General features: G+C 35.5%; 1 protein-coding gene and 1 non-coding gene across 3 annotated transcripts in view; one reads left to right on the top strand and one right to left on the bottom strand.

The window, feature by feature from the left end:
- Nucleotides 1-2,887: 2,887 nt before the first annotated feature.
- Nucleotides 2,888-2,969, bottom strand: Trnas-cga (transfer RNA serine (anticodon CGA)). Its single transcript has one exon. It is a non-coding gene; the product is annotated as a tRNA-Ser (tRNA).
- A 9,236-nt stretch (nt 2,970-12,205) lies between these two features.
- Nucleotides 12,206-16,914, top strand: part of LOC106068171 (protocadherin-23-like) — a 34,225-nt gene continuing 29,516 nt past the window's right edge. Inside the window, exon 1 of one of the 2 annotated variants that reach the window (XM_056026648.1) lies at nt 12,206-12,725. In XM_056026648.1, coding sequence (XP_055882623.1) covers nt 12,662-12,725 — 64 coding nt within the window. In that variant the 5' untranslated portion in view covers nt 12,206-12,661. The remainder of the gene's footprint in view (nt 12,726-16,914) is intronic. The other variant, XM_013227482.2, reaches the window with a different exon arrangement.

The raw sequence follows: 16,914 nt of genomic DNA, 5'->3' as shown, positions 1-16,914 counted from the left end.
GTTAATCAATTATTGGTAATTATTTTTTTTTGTGGTATCGAACAAGGAAAAGAAATAGTACTTGGCAAGTGTGGCGGTATATGTTGAATTAGTCTCAATTTTGTATCCTGAGGCTTTTGTAAAAAATCTCCAACTGTCTCGTTCGAAAACCGCCTGCTGCCAGTTGCTCTCTTCGATGTTAGTTAATGAAAGTTGGCACCTAAGCTTGTCTTTAAAGCGTTTCCGTGGGGCTCCTCTTTTACACATTATAATCTGAATTCAGTCATAAATTTATCAGATGAGTAGATTTAACGTTAATATTTTGAAACTTATGAACTGAACATAATGATTTTTATAGACCCTGAAACAAGCTCGTCTCCTCTATTTAGAGGTTTTCGAACCGAAAGTTGAAGAATGTTTCTCTACCAAAAACGATTTATTTCCCTTTCATTAATTTACTTTTTTGTATGGAACAACTTCCTGTTTACACTTCTCTTGGGAAAGTTGTGTGTGGGGGGGGGGATGAAATAGTTACATCGTCAATCTATATTTATAAATACAACGAAATATACAAAATATAAAGGATAAGTAAAAGGTACTCTTTAGTGCTTAGACATTGGGAGAGACAGGCACGTTGATGAGTGCAGCCCCATCTACATACAAAACAGAAATAGGTTTTAGCAATCTCCCTCACACGCACATAATGAGTTTATTGTTGGCCAAAATTTGACTCTCAAGTTACGCTGATCCAGCGAGCAATATTTGTTTTTGTTGTTGTATTAAGTTGACACTTTCTTACATTATTTTTTTTTGACACTTTTTTTTGTCAGAACGATCTGCTCGAGGGCCTTTTTAGTACCAGGACAAAAAGTATCGGACCTTGCCTCCCATTGTGTTCAGAGTGACTATTTGTTTATCTTCTTTCAAGAAGAACATTTTGATTTACAGTTTAAAATGGATTGAGTTTGGTTTTCTTTTTTAGTCTGTTTTTTTATTTTACACTGAACGCTGAGGCTTAAAGAAGAATATAAGCCTTTGAGAGTAAATGCTACAGAAAACTGTTGGGTATCAGATACCAGGCAAAAAGGAGAAACTTCTCAATACTGTGAAGAAAGGAAAACTGAGGTGAATTGGTCACATTGTATTACAGGACTCACTGTCAAAAGTCATTCTTTAAGGCTCTTTGAAGGCAGCACGAAGAAAGGGTCGTCCAAAGAAAAGCTGGCTGGATACAAGACTGGACCTACCTCCCTCTTCATATCCTGCTAAGAACAGCTGCTGACCGGAAGAGGTGGAGGGATTTGGTTACACCTACATCTACGATGAACGCCATTTAAGTATAAGTATACGTAAGTCTAATTTAAGTATATTTAAGTATATTTAAGTATATTTAAGTATATTTAAGTATATTTAAGCCTAAGTCTAGATGATGATGACGGGGATATATCTTTTATGTTCTCATAGTGCATTGAGCCTAAGTTAGGTTTGTTGACGGCGCTCTGTAAAGTGTATTATTATTATTATTATTTAATATTAGTATTATCATTATTATTCCAAGAATTTCGCATCTTGTAACTAAGAGTTAATTTAAGAAAATGTTACAGGAAAAAAAATATCTTGGCTTTTGTCAGAGTGAAGCAGCTTGTCCGTAGAGCGCTCTCAAATAAATATTGTTTTCATTATCATTACATTGAGTGTAATCAAACTAAAAATGTGAATCACTTATTCATTATATCAATATGCTGAAAAAGTTTAAAAGGCCTTTTAATTTGATTTGCTATCATTTAGGGCAACACGCGGGGGCAGTTATCCTGTTTCCATACAAGCAATAGAAGAAGCAATGTAAATATCTAGATCTAGGCCTTGGGCGTATCGCCACTACACTCTTGGCACTGGTTCGACTTCGTTATCTGTAATGAAAGATAATATTCAGGGGCGTTGACCAATACAAAATTGAGCCTAATAGATCTGTGCAAGATGAAGGATAAATAGTACTAGCCTACTCTTGCAGACAGTTTGTATTCAGAAAACAGACATTATAAAATGGTATTCAGCTTATAGAACTAAAGACATAGTTTTCTCTCTCTCAACTTACCAATAACTTAATGGGCAAGTCACTAGGATATTTTCACGTACGAATTACGCCCTTTGGTTATCTCATAGTTTGAAAAGAGACACTGATTATTTTTTTACTTCATATTTAAAACTGGATTATTAATCAGAGTTCAAGGACAAAAAAAAAATGGCCGGAAAAAAAATGCACGTGCTTCACCGTGTGAGAAGAACAAATGAAGAGATTTTTTTTTCTAATTATTTCACTTTTTTTATTATTCTTTTCAAGATATTTGTCGAAGTCAGATATATAATTTTGACACAAGCTCATTTATTTATATTCCTATTAACAATACCTCTATTCAACTCGTATCTTCGTGGAAGGTTGCGGTGATTCTTGAAAACGACTCAAACGATTTTCCTAGAAATTTAACAGTTGATGAATATCGCTGAAAAAAGAATTACCAACTCGTTGGCCACATTGGAAAAAATTTGTTAGACCGTTATAATTTTTCAAAACTGGCATACACTGATGGATAACGAGAGGATTAATTGATGGATTAATTGACGGATTAATTGATGATGATGTAGTTAAAATAAAAAGAAATCGTCAAAAAAAAATGATTTTCAGAATCTATCTCTTTATTAGTATAGCATACTTATAATAAATAACAGCAACAGCTAGCTATTAATAGCTTGTTGGCCACACTGGAAAAACTTTTATCTAACCGTTAAGCTAATTAGCTTTAACTTTAACAGTACATTAAGCATTGAACCCAAACCTCTTGAATTGGTTTCTTTAAAAACAAAAAAAAGAAAGAGTCGAAAAAGTTCTTGATTCAAAAAATGTTGCTCGCGTCACCAGCAGGATTTGAACCTGCGCGGGAATATCCCATTGGATTTCGAGTCCAACGCCTTAACCACTCGGCCATAGTGACACACATGCTATTGGCGACGATCCTCACGCCACGATACATTGTTATAATTACATTATTTAAATAAATGAAGTAAATACTGAAAAGAGAATGACTATAGTTTTACAAACAACAAATGTCATTGCAATTATGTCATTCGGTAATTGAAATAATTTTTTTCTTCCACAGTCTGTATTTTACTTTTTCAAAAAATTAAATTTCTTTTAAATAATCAAAACCTTCTAGAGGTTCTCTAATATTTTTGTCGGTGGCTCTCATAGGGGAAAATAAAAAGCCGGTATTGTATTTTGTGCTTTTGTCAGTCACAAATCACGATACCCGGTAGATATTGAAAACATAAAAACGCTATTCCAATGTCACTATCACCAGCAGTAAATGTGCAACCATGCCTTCAGACTTCTTAAAACGAACTCTGTTTACTCTCTCAAATCTCAAATACAAGCACCAACGTTATATTCTTAATGTTCATTAATTTCTCTTTCTCTAGTCTAATCTGGCTCATGGCTTTCGTCGTAGAGGTGCTGTGACAATGGACCTCATTCACCAATCTTAAACAAACACCCCTTAAGTCACGTGACCACCATAAGCTTCATGAACATGGAATCTATTGTTAGAAAACCACTCTTGCTTGTAAATTTTACTTGTGTGCCTGACCAAATCTCTCCACTTTGCCCGGCCAGCAGCTGTTCGTAGCAGGACATCAAGAGCAGTTTATTAAATGTACTGTTAGATTATGTATTTTTAAAATTCACAAAGACACATCCCTTTTTTTTAAAAAAAAAACAAATTTTACAATCAATAATGTAACACTTTTAAACTAACGAAACAGTAGCGCGGCTTGTGATCTAGATTTTGATACTTCTTCAAAGCTTTATGTCTTGTTCAAAAGAAATCGATTTTACTAGTTTATGTACCAATTGACACGAGTGTTACGATTTTATTTTACTTGAGATTGAAAAGTGTGAAGAGAATGGGTTTTTAAAAGATGAAAAAGGAAAGTCACTCTAATCTACTATCTACTCAATCTTGACCAATGGAGAATTGATTAATAGAGTCATGGAATTCAGAGACTGGAATAAATGACGGCAAACAAATTCTCTATTCGCTCCGCCTAACAGTTCAGCTGTGATCTTGTAATCTTGGTTTTAGTAAATCTGTATTTTAAAATCGTGTTATTATTTGTCTTATTATTGTTGTTGTTGATTCTGATGTTGTCAAAGTGTCAAGCACCTAATCATCACCTTCTGGTTTCCTAATGGGTTAAGTTAAGGTATCACTTTGAGACGTTGCGGTATATGGGGGGGGGGGGGGAGTGGGCATATGATGTACGGATCATCTGTTTCTACGGCTGACGGTTAACAAAGATGTCATGTGACCAGCGCAACAAACAACCGCCTTCACCGCCCCAACGTATGTCAGGTACTCATTAGAGTTGCGTGGACTGAGGGGCGTCATAAAAATCCCGAATTAAATGACAATCTTTTAACGGGATCCAAACTCGAGACTACTCGTCAAGCGATTTACCACTCAACCCTCCCCATTGTCCTGAGTAAGGATTAAAATTATATAAAAAAAAAAAATTTTTATTGATTATATTCCTCATATTCAGTTCAATAACTAACAGGCAACTTACTAAGTTATCATGTACCCCCCCTTCCCTAATCCGGTGATCTTTCTAGATCTATTGAGCCGACACTATTTCTTTGAACTTTTGATTGAAGTCGAACTGACGTCACCACTTTTTCTATAATCCCAACCAAAATGAAGCGTTTTAAACAAACATTTTGATGTGTGCTGTCATATTAAAGAACCTTGTTAAAGAAAAGCTAGCACACACACACACACACACACACACAAGACAGTTCCTGAAGTAAATAGACACCAGAAAAATGAAATAAAAACCAATTCCTGTTCATATCGTTTTTGTAAAGTTTCATTTCATTGTCAGGGAACAAACAAATTTTTGTCTGTGCTTTTAAAAAAATCTGGACATGACGTTGGTCTTATTCAAAGGACTGCTGATCAACTCAATGACTTTTTATGAAGTCATAAAATAGTTGCACCCCTTGAATGGCGTACAGACGATACTAAGGATTCCCGCGTTTTTTATTAATTTTTTAACGTAATTGTAGTGATATGAAAATGGTTCTCAAACCTGTGCTTGTAACGCCACTGGAATGAAAACAAAAAATAGAACGTCAGCGCCGCGCCGCCTTCTCAGCTTAGTAATGCGTCAGTAGAAAAGCATTGAAAGGTCCCACGTAATACCCTTCAGTCTGAGCAGGCGTCTTCAGCGCTCTTTCCGTCACAGTTGAAAATAGCGCAGGTCATATTAAGTAACAGAACGCGCGGTGGCTGAGCGGTAAAGCGCTACGCTTCCGAACCGGGGGTCCCAGGTTCGAATCCTGGTGAAGACTGGCATTATTAACTTCGGAATCTTTGGGCGCTTCTGAGTCTAAAAGGGTACCTGATATTAGTTGGGGAAAAGTAAAGGCGGTTGGTCGTTGTGCTGGCCACATGACACCCTCGTTAGTCGTAGGCCACAGAAACAGACGACCTTTACATCATCTGCCCTATAGGTCAGAAAGGTGAACTTTACTTTTTTTTAAAATATTAAGTGATATTTAAGAGGAGGATGCGAACGGTTGATATCTGAAGTTTGTGAGAGAAACTCAAGGAACGTGTAAGGCCAGGGCCGGACTTAGGCCACTGCAACTTATGCGGTCGCAGTGGGCCCCGCATTTTCATAGGCCCCGCGCTAATTCTAGGTGTAAATTATTAAATTAAACCATTTTAAACAATTTTCACTTGTATATATGTGTCCTGATTTTCTCCTGGAAATCTGAAATTGTTAAAATCTCCTGAAAAATAGACGAAATTGTCATTTTGGGGTGCCAATCTTAAAAAAAAAAAAAAAAAAAAAAAAACGGCATTGTCAGCTTTCATTTAATAAAAATTATTGCTAAGACGAATGTATTTTCTAATACAGAATCTTAATTTTGAAATTATGCTTATCCCTACCCAAATTGGGCCCCGCGCAATCCGTTTCGCATAGGGCCCCGCAATCGATAGGGCCGGCCCTGTGTAAGGCACATAACTTAAGTCTGTAATGTGTTTGATCGTCTCAATATCATCTTTAAGTTATTTAACACGGTTTGTTGTGGGGCTTTTTTGGTCAGGCAAACGACGTCACTTGGAGGATTTTACAACACCTGTGAGAAATTCGACAGCTCTGACGTAAATAAGACATGCAGATTGGCGCTGAAGTGAAGAAGTCTTTTGCTACCCTAGCAATAAAAATCATTAAATCATTAAATAAAATCCAACTTTCTGATATATTGTTTGAATGAAATTGGTATGAACGGACCGGCATACTTCGTTTGCTATTGTTCAGTATTTGTACCAAAAAGACAGATCGACGGAGTGAGTTGGTAAGTTATTAGCTGTTGAATATGTTTAAACTAGTCAAGTTTGAGAGCTACTGAAGTGTAAATATTGATTGTATATTGATCGCAACCAAGGTGTCACTAACAAACATTGGTCTAATTATAGTAACACCTTTCATTACCTAGTAAAACTGCTTTCTCTCACTCTCTCTCTCTCCTCTTTCTCCCACGCACACTCTCTCATTTTCCCTTCTCTCTGTTTTATCTGCTTTCTGTTTGATGCCCGTCTTCATTTATCTGCCGTTATCTCTTTGTATCTTTCTCATCTCTCTCTCTGTCTCTTTCTCTGTTCCTCTCTATGTCTTGTTTCTCCCTTTGTCTTTTTTCTGTCTTTGTCTTTCACTTTCTCTCATTCTAACGCACTCTCTCTTTTTCCCTCTCTCTCTCAGTATCTCTTTAACACTTTCTCTCTCACTCTACCATATACCTCTTCTCTTTCGAACAGTCACCCAGTCTCTTACTCTTACTCTCTTTCACTCCCATTCTTTCACTTATTTTTTTTTACAAAGCTTATATTATCTCACTCTGCCTGTCTGTTTAGTGAAAACCATAGACTTATATATTATACTAGACTGGAAACCGGAAAAAAATTCTTATCCACGATTGATCGATTCACAGACCTATATATATATAGAGATTTTTCAAGCTCTAAGGGGAGTCGCCCCAATCAATCTTTTCTGTCTTACAAAAGTAATGATCTTTAGTTTTCGAAGTTTAGTTTAGAAATAATGCAAAATCATTTCTCGGATATTCACGCAAATATATGAAACAAAGCCATTTCCTGTTTGTTTCCATTGAGATAATGTTTCAAAAATCCTAGATGGAAATAATTCATGTTGATTCAAATCATCTTATGTACATTTAAATAGATTGATTACCTAGATCTTTCTAGATTATGTATATAAAAATTGCAAAATAATAATTATGAGACGAGAGTACTCTTATTATTGGTGTTCAATTACTAGATCTAGATATAAAAATTAAATTATATGCTACATAGGTTAGGGTTGGAAAAAAACAACAACTTTACTTCTTTTAACTACTTTACAAAACAACGCCTTGATCCAACTTTCTAAACAGAATTTAAGTCATTGGTTAATATGCATGACTAAATGCATGACGCGTAGGACGTAATCATCATCTTTTTTGAAGTAACGTCTGTATTATATAAGATAACAAATTTCACATTTTTTGTAGTGTTAAAAAAATCTCCATGTCCAGTCTTGAGTAGTATATATAAGTCTATGGTCAAAACATTTGTACACATCCATTCTTGGATCAAGTTGAAACTTTACTGAATTATTCATTGACAAAACATTAATCAAAGAAAAAAAAAATTAATCAATTAATTATTGGTAATTAATAATTGTGTGTGATATCGAATAAGGGAAATAATTTCAACATTGTTTAGAGTTAAATGTCATAAGCCGCATTTCTTGACCAGATTAGTTCCATATCTCTATTCTTATTCTATTCTTATAGTTATAATGTTTTTTGTTTGGTGTAATGCACAAATTGTAAGACAAATTTCCTTACGGATAATAAAGATTATTATTATTATTATTATTATTATTATTACACAGACTATAGAACACAAAAAAAGTAATAATTAATTCTTAAAGCTCACCTTTTTTTTATAAAGTACTCTGTTAAACTTTTAAAATTGTTATTTTGTTTGTTTTTTTCCATTTTGTTATTGTAGTTACCTTCACATACCTTACAGTAACATTTAATAACGTAGTAAAGTTAATATAATTAATTTTTACTTTTTATTAGGCCTTCACCTTGACATAAACTTATTTTTCAGGTTGGAAGCATGGGGAATTAAAATATGAAGTATTCTATAGTTTGATTGAAGAGATTAAAATAAACAACAAAAAAAAAAACAAAAAAAAACAACGCTAGATGGAAATAAAAAGAATAATTGACGTTATTTTTTTAAATCTACTTCCAAATGTATTCTAGCTGTCTAGTCTAAACATACTTAATCATAAACATCTAGTATAAAAATAAAATTACTACAGATTGAAATATGTGTGAATATCTGTGCGTTTAATGACACAAAGTGTCGGGGTTCACTGGTGAAGCAGCAGATCAATATAAGCCACACCCACCATCAATGAATGTTTCGGTACCTGCAAGGTAAAAAGAAACTACAATGCCGTGTTGACGGCGTGATATCTGATCCTGATAAGGTTTGCAATAAATCAATACCATTTGGGTCATTTTATTTTTCTAGTATTTATCTATTTGTATGTCCTCTCCGCGGTGGCTGAGTGGTATAGCGCTTGGCTTTGGAACATAGGGTCTCCGTGTTAGAATCCGGGGGAAGACTGTGATTTTTTAATTTCAGGATCTTTAGAGCGCCTTGGAGTCCACCCCGCTCTAATGGGTACCTGACATTAGTTGGGGAAAGTAAAGTGGTTGGCCGTTGTGATGGCCTTATGACATCCCGGTTAACTGTTGGCCAAAGAAACAGATGACATTTACATCATCTGCCCCATAGATCGCAAGGTCTGAAAGGGGGAACTTAACTACTTACTATCGCCTCTCACCTGATATCATTAGCATGAGGATCAATGACCCAAAGTGTGAACTTCACGGCCTACTATCAGTCTATGGTCTTCATTAGTCAAGAAGCGACCATGGATCAGTTCATAGAAATGAGATGTAACCCTTTGGATTAGCCATGGTCGGAGCGATGTCAGTAACAAAATACCCCCCCCCCCTCCACGCAGGAGTATTTTCGTTATATTTCATTCACTACTTTCTCTCATTCAAAGTTTGGTCCGCGGCACTTTACGGTTGAAACTTCGTAAGCTTCCTAAACATAATCATGCAGAGATCAAAAACGTTCAACAAACCAGACTCGAAATAAAGTGTTGACATTTTCACCAAAAGAAAGCAACAAGGGACTTCTAACAAAGGAAGTCTAACAAGTGTATACACTGAAAGTCAAAGTGGAGACATAAAGCTAGGCTAGTTGACAAAGAGACATAGAGCTAGGCTAGTTGACAAAGAGACATAGAGCTAGGCTAGTTGACAAAGAGACATAGAGCTAGGCTAGTTGACAAAGAGACATATAGATATGCTAGTTGACAAAGAGACATAGAGCTAGGCTAGTTGACAAAGAGACATAAAGCTAGGCTAGTTGACAAAGAGACATAGAGCTAGGCTAGTTGACAAAGAGACATAGAGCTAGGCTAGTTGACAAAGAGACTTAGAGCTAGGCTAGTTGACAAAGAGACGTAGAGCTAGGCTAGTTGACAAAGAGACATAGAGCTAGGCTAGTTGACAAAGAGACATAGAGCTAGGCTAGTTGACAAAGAGACATAGAGCTAGGGTAGTTGACAAAGAGACATAGAGCTAGGCTAGTTGACAAAGAGACATAGAGCTAGGCTAGTTGACAAAGAGACATAGAGCTAGGCTAGTTGACAAAGAGACATAGAGCTAGGGTAGTTGACAAAGAGACATAGAGCTAGGCTAGTTGACAAAGAGACATAGAGCTAGGCTAGTTGACAAAGAGACATAGAGCTAGGGTAGTTGACAAAGAGACATAGAGCTAGGCTAGTTGACAAAGAGACATAGAGCTAGGCTAGTTGACAAAGAGACATAGAGCTAGGCTAGTTGACAAAGAGACATAGAGCTAGGCTAGTTGACAAAGAGACATAGAGCTAGGCTAGTTGACAAAGAGACATAGAGCTAGGCTAGTTGACAAAGAGACATAGAGCTAGGCTAGTTGACAAAGAGACATAGAGCTAGGCTAGTTGACAAAGAGACATAAAGCTAGGCTAGTTGACAAAGAGACATAGAGCTAGGCTAGTTGACAAAGAGACATAAAGCTAGGCTAGTTGACAAAGAGACATAGGGATCTCCTATGTTTGAGAATTGATCCAAGTTTGGCAAGTGTTTCAGTCGGAGGCCCTAGGCTGCTGCCTAGTTTGCCTATGCCTATGGCCGGCCCTGTCCACGTTTAATAGTTTTGAGAATATATTATTGAAATTAAGTTTTATTGTGCTTTATTAGTGTGTGTTTAATTATTATTTTTTTGTGACTTCTGTTTAGAAAATAAATGTAATATTTTATTTCGTAAAAAGCATATCTGTTATTTCTTCATTCAAAACAAATATCTCAGGCATATTTTAGACATTGGTCTTCAGATTATTCATCTGAGACAATCCCAATTAAACAACCTCATTTCATTTTTATAAGCAACAGTGGAAAGCTCCTTTGAGGAGGGGTGTAACATTAAATGTATACTAAAATAAAATACATATGAGTTATGACTAATTTCATCCCAAGCCTCAGAACAGAAGTAGTAGTGAGGTTCGGGTCTCCATTTTATTCGGATGATTTAGAGACACTGTGTGATTGAAACATAAGACTGTTGAGTCTCCATTTTGTATCGTTTCTAGGAGTTGAGCTTTTTCTTTGTAGCCAATACTCGAAGCTGTTTAGTATTCTTGAACCCTTAAAGGCAATCATCATGTAGACCAGATCAAAGCAAGCCTAAGGCTTTTTGGAACTAACAATTCAAACGGGAAATAACTTTTACAGCTCAGATGTTACCGCTCTTACACGACTGAAACCTTGAGGAAATGGCAACAATAGATGATAACAAGCAAGACATAGAGAGCATTATGTAATGAGTTAATAGCCAGGTAAAAAATGTGGTCTTGACCCCTCCCCCCCACCCCAAAAAAAAGCATAACATTTTTTATTAAAATGGCGTTTATTTTACTTAGAGCTATTTATCATTTTTAGCTCTACTTTGATACTATTGTGCCAGGACAATGTCTACTTTCTGGTCAATCAATTCAGTTGTCGTTGATTAGTTTTCTCAGTTGATTTCAGTCTTACACTTTAAGTTCGTATAAACTAAATCAACCATAATGTACAAAAACATGAATTTATTGTACGATTGTGGTTGTTACACCAAATGAAATCATGGATTGAATGAAGTTCTATCCCAGGCAAAATATAGGGAGAAATGGAGAAAGATGGTCGCCAGATCTTGTATGGTGCCCCAACGGTTCAGCAGACTAAGGGATAAGTGAAGGTGTTGAAGTTGTATGGATGATTGATGATTGAGCACTAAGTATGGACAGCAATTGTCTCTTTAAATGAGAAATTAATCAATTCGACACTTTGATATCATTAATCATAATACAGCTTATTTTTCAAAAACAAAGACCCAATAATTGTTTTAATTAAAATAATGTTACTTTTACCTGAAGGAACGCCACTTCGCCTGGTGTAAATTGTCTCAATCTCAATGCAACCATGAATGCCTTACTTTTCCCTGATTCAAAGTAATTGTAAACATCTAAATGTAGCCTAAATCAAATATGCTGAAATAAAAAAAAGACATTTAAAATTGTACTTTAAAGCATGATATTAAAAACAAGGTAATAAAAAAACTAAATTGACACAGTATTATAATGTCCTTCTTTCTCCGTCTCAAGGGACACAACCAAGTTTTCAATTTCAAACCTTTAGGCTGTGTTCACGATGAATGGATCGAGTAATTCCATGATATCACGGGCAATAACTCTTACTACACCTCCTGTCAAACGTTTCTAATATTACATTGTTTGTCGGACCTTTTTTCTTTTCTTCTGACCAATAAAAATCATTATCGATTTTTCTGCGACGTTTCCCGTAGCCCCCAATTTTTTCCCCAGTCTCAAATTTATCGGCTTTCCATTTTATGCAGGTGGATCCGAATCGAGGGCAGCGGATCAATAGAAAGTGGTCGATCTTTGAACTGGGATTGACTGTTTAAAAACTACACTGGCAGACGTTCACTTTTCTTAGCCTGGGAGTTCAAGAGGTAACTTCAGATAATAGACTCGTCATTCCGAGAAGTTTCCCTTGAAGAAATGTTGGCAGGAAGCTTCTATTTTCTGAACTTTTGTTTATTAAAGAGCGAAGCTTCTGTCTTCTTTATAGTGTTGATAGGGGAATAAATAGTCTACACTTCAGTAACTTAGTTCACTTACAGCATAGCAGAAAATACTTATCAAGTTGACACGTAGGGATCCAGATTATAAAGTGTTAGAAACCCAGAGAAGGAAGATTAACTTTAACGTCTTTCGATTCACTATTGGACATACATTACATTGAATGTTAGGTTTTATATAGTAGGCCTACAGTCTATGATTGTTTCAGAGAGGAGATCTAAAAGTTGCATTTTCTCTTCAATTTACGATACAATGGATACTGTATAGGATTAATGAAGACAAAGCCATGGATTTAAAACTAAAACCTGGATGTGTCGTTGCCCTGGTAGTTGTGCTCTTAGGCTATGATGGTAAGAAAGTCTGTTAGACTTCTACTTGTAAGTTAGAAGCAATGAATTCCATGATGTGTACAATAATCATAGGAAAAGAAAATGTATACATCTAATAAAATACGATGTGCTATTCATTCAGAGGTTTTTTATTTTAAAAAGTAATTTTACAAATATGTTATCAACAAATGAATTCAATTGCGACGATAAATACTAAAAATACTATTTCGCTTTGGTCCACCAGAAAAAAAAAGCAATACACTTTTCAAAAACTAAACAAACAAAATATGACCTTTACCTTTACATCCTCTGCCCTATAGAGCACAAGGTCTGAAAGGGGAACTTTACTTTGCTTTACTTACTTGAAATCTTTTGGTTGGCAACGCTCTCCGGGCCGGCCTTACAAATTTAATGGATGCTTGCGGGGCCCCTCTTCTAATTTCTTTTTTACAACAACAGCTATTACTATTGATTCTATCATTATATCAACATGCATTGGAAGCAACTAAAATATAATGGGTGCCAGAGGGTTAATTAAAGTTACATCAATTATACAATACCTCAAACATGTTAACCCTTTTTACTTTACATCATTAAAGGCCTGTGACAGGAGCCATGATTGATAATGATATGCTAAATGTAAATTGCGGGGTCCCTGCAGGCCCTGAGCACTATTATGAATAAGAAGTGTCTGCTTGTAGCTTGCTCGTAATATATAGATTGTTCCTTTCCATATACTTTGCATAAACCCAGGGCCTTATTTAATATACGGATTAATTTTGTTTCAAATTAGGTGATGATATTAAAATTTGAAATCCCTGTCTTCTATAATATGACGTGCTTTTAGATATAAGTATTGTTAGTATTATTATTAAAAATTGGATTTTTATAACAGTTTTTGAAAAGTGCATGGGTGTTCACGCCAAAACATCGGTAAAAAATGTAGACATTTTTAAAAATATGTTAAAAAAGGTATTTTCTCTATGTTAGACCTCTCTCTTTTTCTGATGGATTTCATATTAATCTATTGTCTTGTAATATTCATATTAAATTTTTTTCTATAAGAATACAAGGCTTTATTTTTCGGCGACAAGAATTAACAGTTGTTTAAGAGTCTTGGACGACTCCGCGGTTGTCTTGAGCTAGCCGTGTCCTTGACATCTCATGTGTGTAACGCAGCGCATCTTTTCTGCATCATTTTGGTTCGTGTCATCTGACATCAACATGGTGCCGTACAATGCAACATTTGTATGTTAATGAAATAGGAGTCGAAGAAACAAAAATTGGATGTTGAAACTTCCAGGAAAAGTGGACAAATCTTTTTGTTGTGGAACATAAGACAACATTTTTATTTGTACCGTAAGTGTCTGTTTTAAAGAACATAACATTCTAAATTTGCGAAAATATTTACCAAGAAGAAAAAAAAGCCGACTGTTATGGAGGCTACAGAGTTGCTGACATTTTAAGAAGAGAAATGAAGCATAAAAAAGTGCTTGCTAGCAGTGATGGAATAAAATCGTCCTGAAAACAACAACAACAGTTGAAGCTGTGCCGCCTTTCTGGCATGACAGTTACAAAACGCGTGGAGGATGTTGGCGAAATTCTCCATTCAAAACTAAAAAACAGAGCAGCAGATTTCGAATTAATTACTATTGCCGCTGAGGAGTGACACCATCTGGAACTGATTGACTTACAAAGCCAGACTTCCATGCTTGAGAAATTTCGAGCAATACATACAATAGATTTCGAGCAATACAGACAATAGATTTCGAGCAATGCAGACAATAGATTTCGAGTAAATTTCGAGCAATGCAGTCAATAGATTCGAGCAATGCATGTATGTATTTATGTGTGTCTGTGTACATAATCATTATTACATTCTGACCCTTCATTCTTTCAGAACAGGTTTATTGTGCCCTAGAATTGGTTCTTCCTGTAGTTAGTGGAAAAATTGTTGAATCCCAGCCATTGCTAGCAAAGAGGTGCCAAGAGCACTATTTCTGGTATTGAATGCCAACAAAATGCATATTCTGAGGTATCTACAGTGCATTTTCCTGCTATTAAAAAGTTTTATTTCAAAAACCTAATGTGCTATTCTTACTGACTTAGACCCTCCCGCGCCGTTCGGCGCGTTTGCCATCAAGCTGTTTCCACAAAAATCTGTCACTGGTAATGTCTGAAGCCTCTTTCCACCTGCTCTGAGGACCTCCATGAATGTGTGGCGCCAAGTTGTACTAGGATGTCATCCCATTTCTTATTATGCGTAATTCATTTTGTCGGAGAACATGTCCCGCAAACCTCATGCGACGCTTTGTCACTTTTACTAAGGGGTCGACTTCCAGTTCGACATAGGATTTCCTTGATTTAGACCCGATCTCAATAACTGACTCCTAAAATCTGTCTTAGCCATCTTTGTTGAGCCACATTTAGTGTTTTTCAATTTCGGCAGATGACTATTCACTGCACTTTATTAATAGAGCCCGCCACTGGTAGAAATGTGTAAGTGTAACCTCTCTTGATTACGCTTTTGGTATTAGGTGACTGTAGCTTGCTTTAGATTTTATATCGAAAAGGGAAGTTTTATCGTCAAAATCACCTGTTGGAGGTTTTAAACTAAAAAATCTCAGGACTTAGTTCGATGTTTTTTAAATTCAAAACCCCATTTAGCTACAATCATAGAATTTGGTAATTGGAGTTTGCTTTAGAATAATATTGAAGATAGAGGTTTTCCACCTCAAAACGCTCTGTAGGGGGGTTTTAAACTCAAAACCATCTGGAGGAGAGGAGTTTAAACTCAAAACTCCCAATTGGCTTGACTACGCTCAAAAAATTTAGTGTGTAATTTACTTATTTTATATTAAGAGGTATTGTTTAGCACCAAACCACTCTGAAGGGGGATTTAAACTCAAAACCCCTTTTGGCAACGTTCATAGCATTTTGAGTGCGTAATTTGCTTTTTTTTTTTACATTGAAGATATATTTTTTATAGCTTCAAATCCCTCTGACGGAGGATTTAAAGTCAAAACGCCTTTGGCTACGCTCATAGATTTTAGAGTGTGTAATTTTCTTTTTTTTTTTTTTATTGGAGATGTATTTTTTAGCTTCAAACTCCACTGAAGGGGATTTTAAACTTAAAACTGAGTCAAAACCCATTTAGCTACGCCTCTTAACATTTTGAGTGCATAATTTACTTTTTTTAAATTTCATATCGTATATTTTAGAGAAGGTTTTAAAATCAAAATCTTCCTTAACAGTGCTTTTGGAATTCGGGGATTGTCATTTGCATTTTTTTTGTTTCGTTTTATAGAAGAGGGGGATTTAACTGCAAAAAACCCTGGTAGGGGGTTTTAAACTCAAAACCCCCCGGTAGGGTTTCAAACTCAAAACCCCTTGTTAAAGGGTTTTAAACTCAAAACCCTATTTGGCTACGCTCATAACATTTTGAGTCCATAATTTGCTTTTTTTTTCATATTGAAGAGGGGGTTTATCGTAAATTTTGGAGGGGTTTTAAAATCAAAATCTTCATTAACTATGCTCTTGGAATTTGGGGATTGTCGTTTGCATTTTTTGTTTTGTTTTGTAGAAGAAGGGGATTTAACTACAAAACCCTCTGGTTGGGGGTTTTAAACTCAAAACCCCCTTGGCTGCGCTGGGGCAAGTGATGGTTTAGTATTAAAATCTCACCTAAAATAAACAAAATCAAAGCAAAAAATCAGTCACTTAAGTCCGTCTCCCCATTTAATTTCGGGGGGGGGGGGGGGGTTGAACCCCAAATTTTTTCTTTTAATTATTTTATTTTATATTTTATTTTATGTTAAGTTGTTTAATGGAGGTATTGTCTTTTTAAAAAGTGTATTTTTTAAAAATGTTTTTCTTTTATAAGAGTATGACTAAAAAAAAATCTAGAGGAAAAACAAACGAACGCAAAGGTTTGAAAGAAAAAAAAAATGTTTTAAAAATATTAACCAAAAAAAAACAAATCTACTTCTCTGAATTTTCATTATGTTATATATTTATATATATGTGTTATATATTTCTATGGGACCTAACTGATTCCCCACTGATCATTAATTTCCCACTTAATTAAGGCACATTTTCCGAAGAAGTGTTTTTTTTTAAATTGAGGCCCATCCTTTTTTTTTTTTTTTAACAAAGCTTATACGCTTATATCAAATCATGTCTGTCTGTCTGGCCAAAGTTTGTACACGTT

Source organism: Biomphalaria glabrata, chromosome 4, assembly GCF_947242115.1.
Source record: "Biomphalaria glabrata chromosome 4, xgBioGlab47.1, whole genome shotgun sequence".
Taxonomy (NCBI): Eukaryota; Metazoa; Mollusca; class Gastropoda; family Planorbidae; genus Biomphalaria; species Biomphalaria glabrata.
The sequence above is the reverse complement of the archived record's forward strand: the minus strand, read 5'-3'. Positions and strand labels throughout refer to the sequence as shown.